Genomic DNA, 14,177 nt, shown 5'->3' on the forward strand with positions numbered 1-14,177 from the left:
TGACCCAGGGCGTCTTCCAGCACTCATTGCCCTCCGGGACTCTTAAATCAAGTCCTTAGAGAGGCGCAGGTGTCCAGCCCTCACCCCACGGCCGCAGTCACGGTGAAGCGGGCGACGCGGAGCAACGCGGAGCACGGCTCCCCGACTCCTGCGCGCACTGGATCTAGGTTGGGGAGCCTGGGACCTAGAACGCGCCGCGATGCCCAGAAGGCCCGGCACGGTTAGGAAACCGTGTGGAATTCAGTCACCGGCCTCTGCGGGCACAGCAGGCCCGGGCCTCTCCCAGCTCACGGCGAAGGGCCGCAGCCTGCCAGCAGCCCTGGCTCTGCTCCAGAGCCGGCCTGGGTGACATCACCAAACGTCTGCGATCAGAGCGGGGCGGGGAACGGGACCCGAAATCCCCTAAAAACAGAGTGAGTAATCGCGGGCCCGCCCTCCAGGCGGGGCCGGGACCCCGAGCGAGCTGCGCTGCGCTGCGCTGCCCCGGAGCGGCCTGCAGCCGGGCGGGCCTCGGGACGAAGAGCCTCGGCGCCCGCCCTCCCTCCGCGCCCCGGTGTCCCCGCCTGAGCGCCGCACACCTCCCGAGCCCCGCGCGACCTGCTCGCGGCCCCCACGCGCGGCGGTGGCGGCAGCGCAGCGCGCAGGCGCGGCCGGATTCCGGGCAGTGACGCGACGGCGGGCGCGCGCCGCGCATTTCCGCCTCTGGCGAATGGCTTCGCTTTAGCGCGCCGCGGGCTGAGCTGCGACCCCGGCCCCGCCCCCGGGACCCCGGCCATGGAAGGTGAGGCGGCCCTCTGGCCCCGCGGGGTGGCTGTCCTCGAGCCCCGGGGCCCGCGGCCGGAGCGCCCCCCCCCCCGCGCGCGCGCCGCCTTCCGCCCCTTTCTGCGCCGCGGGGTGCTGCGCAGGGAGCCTCGGGCCGGATGGTGGCGCGGGGCGGGGCGGGCTGCGAGGGGTCCGACTCGGTTACCCCTCTCAGTGGAGGGCGACCTGCCTGACTCAGTGTCCTTCCTGGGTGGGAGTGCGGGTGGATTTTGACTCAGTTTCCTCGGCGCCCCCCCACCCCCCCACACCGTGTCGATGCGATTAGCTCTGGCTTCCTTTCCTTGTAAGGGAGAAAGTGTCTGACTCAGTGTCCCCTGAAGAAGAGAGAGGGCTAGTGCCCTTCCTCGGTGTCCCTTATGAACGTAAAACAGGCATTGACTCAGTTTCCCCGGGCAGAGGGCATGCCTCCCTGCCCCCTTTTCTCTAGTAGAGAGATGCTGCCGTCTTCTTTACCGGGCCCCATTCAAGGCAGGCTGTGGGGTCTTGACTCAGTTTCCTTGGGAGGGAGCTTGGCTCTCTCACGCCTTCCCTGGTGAGGATGGGCAGTGGAGTTTACTGACAACGTGCCTTTCCTTTTCAGATCTATTTCCCCTCATCTTCCCCTCAGGTGAGTGGGCCATCCTTCCTCCGTGGATAGGGGCTGGCCTGGAGCAGGGGGCGTGGGGGCAGCACCTGATGGCCCGCTCTGTCACCCACAGAGCCAGCCCAGGCTTCTGGGCCCTATGTGGAGATCATTGAGCAGCCCAAGCAGCGGGGCATGCGGTTCCGCTACAAGTGCGAGGGTCGCTCGGCAGGCAGCATCCCCGGTGAGAGGAGCACGGACACCACCAAGACGCACCCCACCATCAAGGTAGGCACCAGCCCCCAGGGGCTGAGCTGGGCGCTGATGTGGAGGAAGGCACGGTGGAGCCGCCCGGCAGACTTGCCTCCCTGCCGCCGTGCCCTGGGTCTAGGAGCCAGGTTTGGGATTGCTGGCCCCTAGAGTACTCTGTACTTTGGACAGATCAATGGTTACACGGGACCAGGGACAGTTCGCATCTCTCTGGTCACCAAGGACCCACCTCACCGGCCGCATCCACACGAACTCGTGGGGAAAGACTGCCGGGATGGCTTCTATGAGGCTGAACTCTGCCCAGACCGCTGCATCCACAGGTGAGTTCTTTCCAGGCCAGGGGTGGGGTGAGGGCAGGGGATCGGAGGCAGGGTAGGAGCAGGCAGAGGGACAGGCAACTGTTACAGTGTCACCCCTTTCTAGACACAGGCAGAGCTCTGAGTCCTTGCTCTCTCTGTTCCTGGCTCTGCAGACAGGTCTCCTTTGTCTTAAATTCTTTGACAGACAGGAACTCCATGGGATAAGGATCACCTTATCACCTTGGAGCCACAGACCCTTGTGGCTAGACAGGCCAGTCCCTTAGTGTCTCCTGCATGAGGAAGATATCCATAACGGACTCTCCTGGAGCCTAAATACCAGCTGGCAAAACCAGGTGATAAATAATTGTACAAACAGATAGACAAGATACCACTAGAGAATAATCACTTCTGTGATGAAAAGAAAACACAGTAATAAATTGGAAGGAGGAGGATGGCCTCATTACTTGGAGACGGTCTCATATAGCCCAAGCTGGTCTTGAACTCACTAGATTTCACCTGCCTCTTCCTCTCAACTCCAAGGATGACAGGCAGGTACCACCGTGTCCTGCTGTTGGTCTCATGACTAGGGTTGGAAGGTTACAGAAGGCCTTTCTGCTAACACTTAAGTGGTGAGAAAAACCAGACGAGCCGAAAAGAACATTCCATGCACAAGAAAGAAATGCAGTGACCTTGAGGAGGGAATGAGTATAGTGTGCTTAGGAGTGGGAAAAGACGCCCCTGTGGCTGAGGGGGGGCCCTGGCCTGGAGACTTGATGGGCTGGGTCCCACAGAGGCTTGCCAGCGGTAAGGAGTGGGTTTCATCGCAGCGCAGTGGGAAGCTGATAGAGGGTGCAAAACCTAGACCTGGACCTGGGGAGGGGGAGAGGAGGAAGGGGCTTTGCCGAAGGCAGCAAACTGATGCCTGAGACACCATAGCTTCCAGAACCTGGGGATCCAGTGTGTGAAGAAGCGAGACCTGGAGCAAGCCATCAGCCAGCGCATCCAGACCAACAACAACCCCTTTCAAGGTAGGAGCAAAGCAAAGACATAGGCCTACCTGGGGTACACGCATCCCCATCACCTCCCCAGGGCCTCTGGCACTCACCTCCCTCCGTGGCCAGACAGACAGTTAAGTGGAATCTCGGTGCCAGTGTGCTTGGTACACGCTCACATTTTACCATTGAGAGTCAGGCCTAGAGAGGGTCCTGCCTTCCGGGTTGCAGTGGAGCCAGTGATGGATGGGTCTACAGTTTGTCTTCCTCTCCAAGGAAGTGTCTTACGTGTCTCCTCTTCCCTCAGAACTGCCTGCCCACCCTGACTCCTTGTTTTTCTGACAGTTCCCATAGAGGAGCAGCGTGGGGACTATGACCTGAATGCAGTGCGCCTCTGCTTCCAGGTGACAGTGCGGGACCCAGCGGGCAGGCCCCTCCGCCTGACACCTGTCCTCTCTCATCCGATTTTTGATAACCGTGAGTGTCCAGCTACAGTGAGGGGGAAGGGGGGCCTGGGAAGAGAAAGGAGGCTGGGGTGGGTGGTGTGGCGTGCGAGAAGAGCTCTGGCTTCCCTTTAGTCGTCCAGTTATGCTGGCAGGGGACAGGGCAGAGAAGACCCAGAGCTGCCCTCCATTGGAAGCCTCCAGGATGCCCAGGAGCCTGATGGGGAGTGGCTGTTTTCCTTATCTTGTGTTGAGATGCTAGTGTGCCAGGAACTGTGCTCAGGGCTTTAGGAAACAAACTCCCAGGAACCAGATAGTGCTAGACAGTGAGATAATTCAACAGTAGCAGCGCACAGGAAGCTGTCAGATGGCCTGGGCTGATGGATTGCAGTCGTTAACAAGCAGCAGGGTAAATGGAAACAGGGGCTCCGGAGCCCCAAGGACCGGAAACCAGTACAAACTGGGGGTGAGGAGGGATGAAGCAAAAGCTGGAAATACGCTTGGTTGGCTGCAGGGAGACAAGGGGTGGTCAGACTGTGTCCTCTGGGCTGTCCGGTCTGTGTTGCTGTGTCCCTCTTTCTAAAGCCGTGCCCCCGCAGCAGGGAGATAGTTTTTGAATTGGTGGGGGTGAAGAGCAGGTGGAGTGGTCTGCAGAGTGTGGTGAGCGAGCTGCACAGAGCTGGCTGGGCATGGCTGTCACCTCTCCTGAGGGGTAGGCTGGAGACCTCTGATGGCTCAGGGTTTCCTTCCTTGTCACACTCTCAGGTGCCCCCAACACCGCTGAGCTCAAGATCTGCCGAGTAAACCGAAACTCTGGGAGCTGCCTTGGCGGGGATGAGATCTTCTTGCTGTGTGACAAGGTGCAGAAAGGTACACACTGGGCTCTGGGCCCCCCCGGGGGTGGGGGGGGTGAGGCTGAGTAGGGTGACGAGTGCCAGGACTCTCAGTGGCTTCAGGGGAAGCAGGGTAGTGTCTCGGGGAAAATGTATCAGGAGTTGGGGACCGAGGTCTGTTGGGGTTCGGACATACTGACCCATACTGCTGCTGTCTCCTGCAGAAGACATCGAGGTGTATTTCACCGGACCAGGCTGGGAGGCACGAGGCTCCTTTTCTCAAGCTGATGTGCACCGGCAAGTGGCCATTGTGTTCCGAACGCCTCCATACGCTGACCCCAGCCTGCAGGCTCCCGTGCGTGTCTCCATGCAGCTTCGGCGGCCCTCTGATCGGGAGCTCAGTGAGCCCATGGAGTTCCAGTACCTGCCAGACACAGGTGTGAAGCTAGGGAGGGCAGTCCCAAGGCTTCTGTACCACGGCTGGGAGAAAGGCCAGGCTGGATGTCCAGAACCACACTTAGGATTTATGCATCCCGTGTTCATTGCACATAGTGTTTCTGTCAAAGTCAGACCACACATACCATGGTGGTCACATAAGACTGCATGGGCAGTGGTGGCGCACGCCTTTAATCCCAGCTCTTGGGAGGCAGAGGCAAATGGATCTCTGAGTTCGAGGCCAGCCTGGTCTATAGAGTGAGTTCCAGGACAGCCAGGGCTACACAGAGAAACCCTGTCTTGTGGGTGTGGGGAGGACTACATTGTCTAGTGATGTAAGTGTCTTAGTCTGTGTAAGTGTACTTTAAGATGTTCATATAATTAGCTGGGTGCTCCAGCAAGCATGTATAATGAGTATGTGGATGGTGTGGACACAGACAGACCTCTAGAACTACTTGGCCAGGCAGCCTTGCTGAATCAAGGTGATCCAGATTCAGTGAGAGGTCCTGGCTCAAAAGATAAAGTGGGCTGGACATGGCAGTGAATCCCTTTAATCCTAGCACTTGGGAGGCAAAGACAGGCAGATCTCTGTGAGTTTGTGGCCAACCTGGTCTACATAACAAGTTCCAGGCCAGCCAGGGCTATATAGTGAGATATTGTCTCAAATCAGTCAATCAATCAATCAATCAATCAATCAATCAGGTGGGTGGCACTAGAGAGGTGGCTCAGTGGTTAAGAGCGTTTGCTGTTCTTATAGAGAAGCCAGGCTTTACTCCCAGGACCCACATGTTGGCTCCCAGCCATCCATGTCTCGTTCCAGAGGATCTGACCCTCTTTCTGAACTCTGTAGGCACTAGGCAGCATGTGGTGTACACACTACAAACAGGCAGAAAGCTACACAGAGAAACCCTGTGTCTGAAAACAAAAAATAAGGTGTTGAGTGGAATAAGGTGTAGAGGAAGACAGTCAGTATTGAGCCTTGGCACGCTCATGTACACGTCTGCACACACATGCATACATCTGCATGAACACGTCAGGTACCACACACATAAATAAATGTAATAGTAAAATAGGTGTCCATACAATGACAGATTTGCCAAACAGCGTGTCTTAAGATTGTCCCCACTGTTAAGCGACGTGGAATTGTAGTCAGGGTCCATTTCCTCCCTTCTTTAGTTGTGGCACCCAGCTTACTCAGCCCTGCCCACTGCATCTGCCCTTGCGGGGAGCAGCTCCTTAAGTGACTTGACTTTAGCCTCTCGTCACCTTCTGAGGGGACAGAGTGAACGGAACTCCCTAGCAGTAGAGGCCGGGTGCATCTGGACCAAGGTCACTTGGCTTGTGGACTTGGAGCCACCTGTGTCCCTTGCCACTACCACGTAAGCCAGCTTCATTTTGCTCGAGGCTTAGAGCACAGTCAGGGCCCATGCCTTGTGCTCTACATGAAAAAACCAATGGGACAGGGCTGCAGAGTGCTCAGTGGCTGAGAGCACCGGCTGCTCTTCCAGGGGACCCGGGTTCAATTCCCAGCACCCACATGGCAGCCCACAACCACTGTAACTCCAGTCCCAGGGCTTCCAGGGCACCCGGCATGCACATGGTGCACAGACACACATGCCGGCAAAACCATACACAGAAAGTGAATAACTAAATGTGGGGGGGCTGTGTTTTTGTTTTTTGGAGACAGGATTTCTCTGTGTTGCTCTGGCTGTCCTGAAACTCACTCTGTAGACTAGGCTGGCCTCCAACTCACAGAGATCCCCCTTGCCTCTGCCTCCTGAGTGCTGGGATCAAAGGTGTGCACCACCAGGCTCTGCTGTTTTGTTTTTATAAATGAGACAAATTCCCTGCCCTTCACAAGCTTGGTAGACAGGTAGATGTGTAAATGACACACCAAATGGGGATGTGTTCGAATGCTAAGAAAGTGCAGGGGCAGGGAGCTGAAGATGGAGGAGGTGGCATTTACCTGGGAGAAGGACCTGAAGTGTGTTCTTCAGGTCAGTGGCCTAGTCCTGGAAGGACAGGGATGTTAGGGAGTACACAGCCTATTCAGAGACATCTGTGGTGGGAGCTATCTTCAGGCAGTGAGCAAGCCCAGACAAAGGTTGGTCTTGTTAGGCTTAGCTGCATCTGGGGTTCATTCTGAAAGCCCCAGGGAAGAGACTTGACATGAGCTGAGCTGGAGGCTTAGTCTGGCTTCTCTGAGCAGAGAGTTAGAGATGGAGAGACTTGGGGCGGGGCCATAGCTCAGTTGATAGAGGGTCGTCTGTCATTCCAGTTAACTTGAATTCAATCCCACGTATCACTTAAACCAGGGATGGTGCTACACACTGGTAATCCCAGCACTGGGGAGGTGGAAGCAGGAGGATCAGAATTCAAGGTCATCATCCTTGACTACATAGTAAGTTTGAGGCCAGCCAAAGCTACATGAGATCTTGTCTCAAAAAAGAAGAGCACTGACAATATGGCTCTGAGTAAAGACATGTGCCGCTAAGCCTGATGACTTGAGTTTGATCCACATGATAAAAGGAGATAATTGACTCTCAAGTTGTCCTCTGACCTCACTCTTGCTGTGGTATACACACACACATACACACACACACACACACACACACACACACACACACACACACACACAACATAATAAATTAGTGGTTTTGTTTGTTTGTTTGAGATAGGGTTTCTCTGTGCAACACTGGCTGTCCTAGAACTTGCTCTGTAGACCAGGCTGACCTTGAACTCAGAGATCTGCCTGCCTCTGCCTCCCGAGTGCTGGGATTAAAGGCATTCCCCACCACCACCCAGCTAATTGTTTTAAAAGATTTATTTATGTATTTTATGTATATGAGTGCTCTATTTGCATGTATGCCTGCTTGTCAGAAGAGGGCATCAGATCTCATTCTAGATGGTTGTGAGCCACCATGTGGTTGCTGGGAATTGAACTCAGGACCTCTGGAAGAGCAGCCAGTGCTCCTAACCACTGAACCATCTCTCCAGCCTCCATAAATTAGTTTTTAAAAATCTGGGACTGACAGGCAGTGGTGGCGAATGCCTTTAATCCCCATACTTGGGAGGCAGAGACAGGCAGATCTCTTTAGTCTGGTCTACAGAGGGAATTCTAAGGCGGCCAGGGATACACAGAGAAACCCTGTCTTGGGGGGTAAACGCTGAGGCTGGGAGGCCATTTTGGAAGACAGTGCAGTGGTTCAGGAAAAGAAGATGGAGTGTGTGCCTTGTAGAGGGTATGGCAAAGGTGAAGATCACGTCTATCGCTGTCCTCCTAGGTCACCCTAGGTACCGTGACCTTTTTGCCTGTGACAGACACCAAGCGGCTTCACCTTAGGATGTGTGTGTTGCCATGGCCTCTGCTTGGAATGCTTGGCTTGAGCGTTCATGACCATCTCACACCACCTGTCTCCCCTGAGCACCTCTGTCAGACCTCCCAACTTCACCTCCAGGGCTGCTCCTTATCTTGTTCATGGGTGTGAGCATCCTTGGCACTCTTGGCTTTTTGCTTTGTTTTGTTTTGAAGCAGAATCTCGCTATGCAGTCCTGACTTCCTTGGAACTTGCTATGTAGACAAGGCTAGCCTTGAATTTGCAGAGATCTGCCAACCTCTGAATATATGTGCTACCACACCTGGCAACACTTTTAAAATTTTATTTATTCGTTTATTTTTACCTTTTATTTATTTGCATGTGTGGAAATCATGCAGGTGGAGATCAGAGAACAACTTGTGGGAGTCAGTTTTCAGTTTTCTCCTTCCACCATGGTGTCCTAGAGACTGAACTCGCCTTTATCTGCTGAGCCAGCTCACTAGCCCAAAGGTTAGAATGGGCATCCTGGCACTCTGTAAGGTCATGTTTTCGAGGATTAAGCCTCTTGTGTTTACCCATCTCCAGTGGCTAGGAGGAAAGCCGGCAGAGGATGTGCTTGGCAAGTTGTGTCGAGGTAGTATTGGAATAAAAGAAAATGGTCAGGATAATTCCAGTTTCCAGCTTGGGTGCCAGGACAGTCAAGGGGGACACAGGAAAAAGAACTCATTGTGTGGCATGAGGTGATGAAGTTCACTTTGGAGGAAAGAAACTGAGGCGCTCTAGGCAGTTCTGAAAGCTTCAAGCTGAAGGCTGGAGCCTTGACCTGAGATGAGTCTGTGGAAGTCTTGGGCTGACTGCGATGCTCAGTACACTCTTGCCCTCTAGGCCTGGGTGGATCCTTAGGTGAGCAGCACAGGGGATGATAGGTGAGCTGCAGCCTCTTGTGCCCTGGAGCAGCGATCCCTTACTTAGCATCACCCAGGGGCCAAGATTCAACCAACAAAGCTGGTTGTGGTGATGCAGGCCTTTAATCACAGCACTCTGGAAGCAAAGGCAGGTGAATTTCAGAGTTTGAAGTCAGCCTAGTCTACATCATGAGTTCCAAAACAGCCAGGGCTATATAATGAGAATCTGTCTCCAAAAAAACCAAAGGGGGGCAGGGAGATCCATTCAGACCCTTCTCAGAAAGTCACACATCCCTTCTTAATTATTGGGAGAATAGGTCTTAGGAGAATATGACCCTACTGCCCTCCTGAAAGGGCCCCAGGGAGAACTGGAGCCCAGCTAAGGAGTGTAAACCCTACCGTCCATATTGTTTTCCCAGATGACCGCCACCGAATTGAAGAGAAACGCAAAAGGACCTATGAGACCTTCAAGAGCATCATGAAGAAGAGTCCTTTCAGTGGTGAGCTGAGGAGCCCAGGGGAGGCTTGAGCTGATGGGCCAAGCTCTAGAGTCAGTGAGAGGTGAGAAACACCTGGAGTCTTAAAGCTGACCTAGCTTTTGTCCTGTAGGACCCACTGAACCCCGGCCTCCACCACGGCGTATTGCTGTGCCTTCTCGAAGCGCAACTGTCCCCAAGCCAGGTAAGGAATCCCTTTGTCCTACTTGAATGAGGGTCACATTTGTTCAGACTGGAGTTGCAGTATCTTCTGGAGCAGACATTGGTCTCACCTGCAGAGTTCTGAAGCCTACCCTCTCTAGGGCCCGTGATTTTCAGGGGTGAGGCCTGAGGTTCTGTCAGGATCATCCAGGGAGCAGTGCAGGTGTGGATTTTTGGGCTCCACACAGATTGATAAACTTGAGGCTTTGAAAGTGTGGCACAGTAACCAGCAATTTCCTGAGGGTGTTAATGTCCATGGAAGTCTGCAGCCATAATCCAGTTAAAGTCTGAGCTAGGTCCAGGCCTTGTGCTAACGGCCTGCAGTCCCAGCTACTCAGGAGGGTGTGGCAGGAGGTCATGGGTCCAAGGCCATCCTGGACTACAGGGTTTAGTTCAAGGCCATCTTGAAGAACCTTGTTTCAAGTTAAAAAGTGAAAGCAGGGCTAGGATATAGCTCAGTGGTGGAGTGCTTGCCTGGCATGCATGAGGCCCTAGATTCAATACCCAGTACCAAGGGGCTAAATAAACCCTGAGCTGGATACCTTGAGATGCAGACATTGGAAATGGATAGTCTCTGCCCTTGGCTCTTGATTGAATTTAGAAAGAAGAAATCACCTCCAAAGATAGATGTTATGGGGCTGGAGAGATGGTTCAGTGCTTAAGAGCACTGGCTGCTCTTGCAGAGGACCTGGGCTCTATTCTCAGCACGCACAGGGCAGCTCACAACTGTCTGCAGCTACAGTTCTAGGGGAGCCACTGCCCCCTTCAGGTCTGCAAGGGCACCACATCCACGCAGTGCACATACATAAGAGCAGGCAAACACTCACACACGGTGTAGTAAAGGAAACAACAGGGCGTGAGTTCTGGAGTGTGGCTCAGAAAGTGGCACATGCTCACCACCACCCCAGGTTCCATGGGCTCGTCCTCTCGGTTGGTTTTGCAGTTATTGTGTGAGGAGAACTTTAAACATCAGGGGTGAGAGCTTTGTGAACTCCGGTAGTCAGGGAACACCTCAGTGTGGCCCTTGGAAGTGGACCCTACAAGTCAGATTTTGATCCCCTAGAAGGGGACTGAGTCTAAGCATTCTAGTGAGGGGCTGAGTGTGGAGGATGGGTAGGTAGGTATGTCTCGAGTGCTTTTTCTGACCCTTCCCTCTTTGTCTTTTCCTCCAGCCCCCCAGTCCTACACCTTTCCAGCCCCCCTCAGCACCATCAGCTTTGAGGAGTTTTCCCCCATGGTGTTACCATCTGGGCAGATCTCAAACCAGGCCTTGTCCTTGGCCCCATCCTCTGCCCCAGTCCTGGCCCAAACCTTGGTCCCCTCCTCTGCCATGGTACCAGCTCTGGCACAGCCCCCAGCCCCTGTCTCAGTTCTAGCCCCAGGTCCTCCCCAAACCCTGGCCCCCCCTCTTCCAAAGAGCACCCAGGCTGGGGAAGGCACACTGTCCGAAGCTCTGCTACATCTGCAGTTTGATGCTGATGATGACTTTGGGCCCTTGCTTGGAGGCAGCTCAGACCCAGGTGTCTTCTCAGACCTGGCATCTGTCGACAACTCAGAGTTCCAGCAGCTCCTGAACCAGGGCGTGTCCGTGTCTCATCCCACAGCTGAACCCATGCTGATGGAGTACCCCGAAGCTATAACTCGGCTAGTGACAGGGTCCCAGAGGCCCCCTGACCCAGCTCCCACATCCTTGGGGACCTCGGGGCTTCCCAATGGCCTCTCAGGGGATGAAGACTTCTCCTCCATTGCGGACATGGACTTCTCAGCTCTTCTGAGTCAGATCAGCTCCTAAGGGGCTGACACCGGCCCTGCTCAGAGCACCAGGTTTCAGGGTATTGGAGCCTTCCCGAAGCACTTACTGATTCTGGGGAGCGTGCTCCAACTGCCCCTGACTTCTTTGGGTGATATCTTCTGGGGGTGGCACATTTTATTCTTTTATTGGCAGTATCTCACTCTCTTTTGGAGGTGCTTAAGCAGAAGCATTAACTTCTCTGGATGGAGCTGGGAGGACTGACTCTTCTCCCATGCCTTGGTAGGGAACTCGGGAATCTCTCTTCCATCCTCCAGTTCTAGCACTCTCCTAGAGAGGGGGGCTTGCTGGAGCTGTGGCCTAAAGGCCATAAAGCCTTATTATCAAGTGTCTTCCTCAACATGGATTCCTGTACACCTTGATGCAAAGCAATGCTCCTAAGAGCAGCCCCTGTGTGGCGCTGCCAGACACCAGCACACGAGGGCCGATTCTCTCCTGTGGCACTCCTGCCCCGCTGCCGCCGGTTCTTTCCATGCTGAGCTGTGGCTGAGGGGAACAGGTGGGACAGTGCTGGCCACCTTCAGGATCCTGAGGGAGTTTGGTCTGAGACACCCCTGCTCCCCCTTTTCTCAAGTGCCTTAATAGCAGGGCAAATTGTGTGGAGTCAGGAGGCGGGCTGGAAGCTCAGCCACAAGACGGTCTTTGAGAAAGCTATTGGACTCTTGCTCTTTCTAACTCTGAACTAATAAATGTGTTACCATGCTGGCAAGAGAGTCGCTGTCTTTCAGCAAACACTGAACACTGCTGATCATTTCAGGTTTGACGATGGTGAAATAATCGAGTGCCTTTGTACTCGTCTAGAGGCCTGGGACCTGCAGATGCCCCCTGAAAGTCTTGGTTCCATCTGGTAGATGTAGCAACTAGGGCAGCGCTCCCACTACTACCGCAGAAGGCCCAATAGGGCCCAGGAGTTGTGGGGTGAAGTCTCTTCCAGTGGTGGAGATCCCACTTGCTCCAGGTGTTATGTTAGCAGAGACACACAGCCTGGTAAGGAGATGATGCTGAGATTACCCTGGGAATGATGAAGAACCCTGCATAGCAGTTGGGAGGTTGAGGCAGGAGCTTAGACGGAACAAAATAGCTACTTTGCATCCCAGGTGATCAGTTCAAGGTCATCTCGAGTTTGACACCAACCTGAGTTATGTGCAACACTGTCTCAGAACAGCTTGTTCACTCCACCACACCGCCCTGCAAAAAGCTGGGCTTGGGGGTGCATGCCTTTGATCATAGCTCCCCAGAGGCAAAGGCAGGAAGATCTGTTCAAGGCCGTGATGGCTACACAGGGAGACCTTGTTTCAAAAAAGCAAACTAACAAAAATCTCAAGCCTGCCCCGGTACTTTTGATACTATGTTCCAAGAGGATCTCTAAAACTTATCGCCCCAGAAACCTAAACAAAGGCCAGGCGATGGCTCCTGTGCTAAAGCTGGATACACTTCCGGTTTTGTTTTGCGCGCAGGCGTAGCAGCTAATGGTACCGGCCAGAGGGCCAGTCTATGCGCACGCGCTCTGCAAGAACTTAGCCCCGGGTGGTGTGGCGGCGTGCTTGTGGGGAAACCCCTGTGCTGAGAGACTTAAGTATGTGACGGGCGAGCTGCAAAAGTTAGACCTCTGGGAACAACCGGCCCTTGTGAAGGGAGAGCGGCAAGTGTGGGGCAACTGTCTGTGGTCTCCTACATAAACGCTGGGTGCACAAGCTTAGGGGGCGGGCCTGAAGCAAGGGTGTACTACCCAAGGACCTGGCTAAACACAACTCCCGCTGGGGCAGAGCTCCGGCTGGGATCAGACTCCAGAACTTGCCCTGGAGAAGCCAACAGACGGCACTGGCTTTATGGGGCGGCACCCCGCGAGTGAGAGGGCATCCTGCTGGGGTCCTTAGTACAGGTTCTCAGCCTCAGTTTGGGCAGTGCCTTGCTCTTGGCTTTCCCAGTGTCCTGCAGTAGCCTCCGGTGACCCCCGGAAGCCCTCTTTTAGTCCTTCCCACACTCCCTGAATGACCTCACCATACGAATGGCTCATCCGTCCCAAGTCTTTGTTTCTGGCCCGGGATTCTGTCTCCCTGGGCGCTAGCCACTGGACGGTTTTATTCAAACTCGCCCTGCTCCAAGTCTACCTCCTGCTTCCTCTGTCTTAACTATCACCCTCCCACCCACTAGGGGCTCCAGCCAGAAACTTGGCCACCATCGTGGATATCACCCCTTTTCCCTCACCAGCGTGCACCCAGCCTTTCACGAGGTCCAGGGAAATCCGCCCACTCCCAGTTACCAGCGTCTCTTGCTTCCGGGACAGCTGCTGCAGCCTCCTTCCTCACTGGCCTCCCTGCAGCCAAACAGCTCACCCCCAGACCTTCCTTACCACCCCCCCTTTAAACATCAACCACAAGGTCAGATCCCAGAGCTCTGCAGACACATCCCCAGAGTGGCCGGGGCTTTTCCCTTCCTTCCACACTGCCCCACGAGGCTGCTCACTACAGTTCCTGTGACAGGCTTCGTTGTCAATTTGACTGGATTTCAGACCATCTAGAAGACATGCCTGGCTTGTTTGAGCCAGAATCCCAGTGAGTTTAACCAGTGGGAGATTATGAGTGGTACCATTCCATGGAGTGGAGTCCCAGGAGATAAAAAGGCAAGGAGGAAGTAGCTCAGCTAGCTAGCTTTCCTTTTCTCTCTGCTTCCTAACTAGATACAATGTATGGATCTCCTCCCATTCAGGACTTCACCACCGTGGACTGAATCCCCTCACACTAGGGTCAAAATAAACCCTCTTCCTTAAGTGGTTTTTGTCCCATGTTTT

At 54.4% G+C, this 14,177-nt stretch overlaps 1 protein-coding gene across 2 annotated transcripts; it reads left to right on the forward strand.

Annotated features, from left to right (window-relative positions):
- The first annotated feature begins 273 nt into the window (after positions 1–273).
- On the forward strand, positions 274–12,095 carry Rela (RELA proto-oncogene, NF-kB subunit). Of its 2 annotated transcripts, none has more exons than XM_076564158.1 (11): positions 274–413; positions 1,403–1,429; positions 1,521–1,672; positions 1,826–1,974; positions 2,890–2,981; positions 3,291–3,422; positions 4,154–4,258; positions 4,446–4,658; positions 9,298–9,378; positions 9,488–9,559; positions 10,749–12,095. In XM_076564158.1, exons 3-11 carry the CDS (start codon positions 1,580–1,582, stop codon positions 11,366–11,368), a joined length of 1,557 nt encoding a protein of 518 aa, XP_076420273.1. In that variant the 5' UTR covers positions 274–413; positions 1,403–1,429; positions 1,521–1,579; the 3' UTR covers positions 11,369–12,095. The 2 variants fall into 2 exon arrangements, with proteins under 2 accessions (XP_076420273.1, XP_076420269.1); XM_076564154.1 differs by lacking the exon at positions 274–413 and adding an exon at positions 496–781.
- The last annotated feature ends 2,082 nt before the right edge of the window (positions 12,096–14,177 follow it).

This window comes from Peromyscus maniculatus, chromosome 1 (genome assembly GCF_049852395.1).
Source record: "Peromyscus maniculatus bairdii isolate BWxNUB_F1_BW_parent chromosome 1, HU_Pman_BW_mat_3.1, whole genome shotgun sequence".
NCBI lineage: Eukaryota > Metazoa > Chordata > Mammalia > Rodentia > Cricetidae > Peromyscus > Peromyscus maniculatus.

Excerpts from the sequence above, each read along its gene's own strand:
- Rela (XM_076564154.1), top strand. Across the intron at positions 1,975-2,889 it reads CCAGACCGCTGCATCCACAG|CTTCCAGAACCTGGGGATCC; the intron begins GTGAGTTCTTTC and ends GAGACACCATAG. Across the intron at positions 9,560-10,748 it reads CGCAACTGTCCCCAAGCCAG|CCCCCCAGTCCTACACCTTT; the intron begins GTAAGGAATCCC and ends CTTTTCCTCCAG.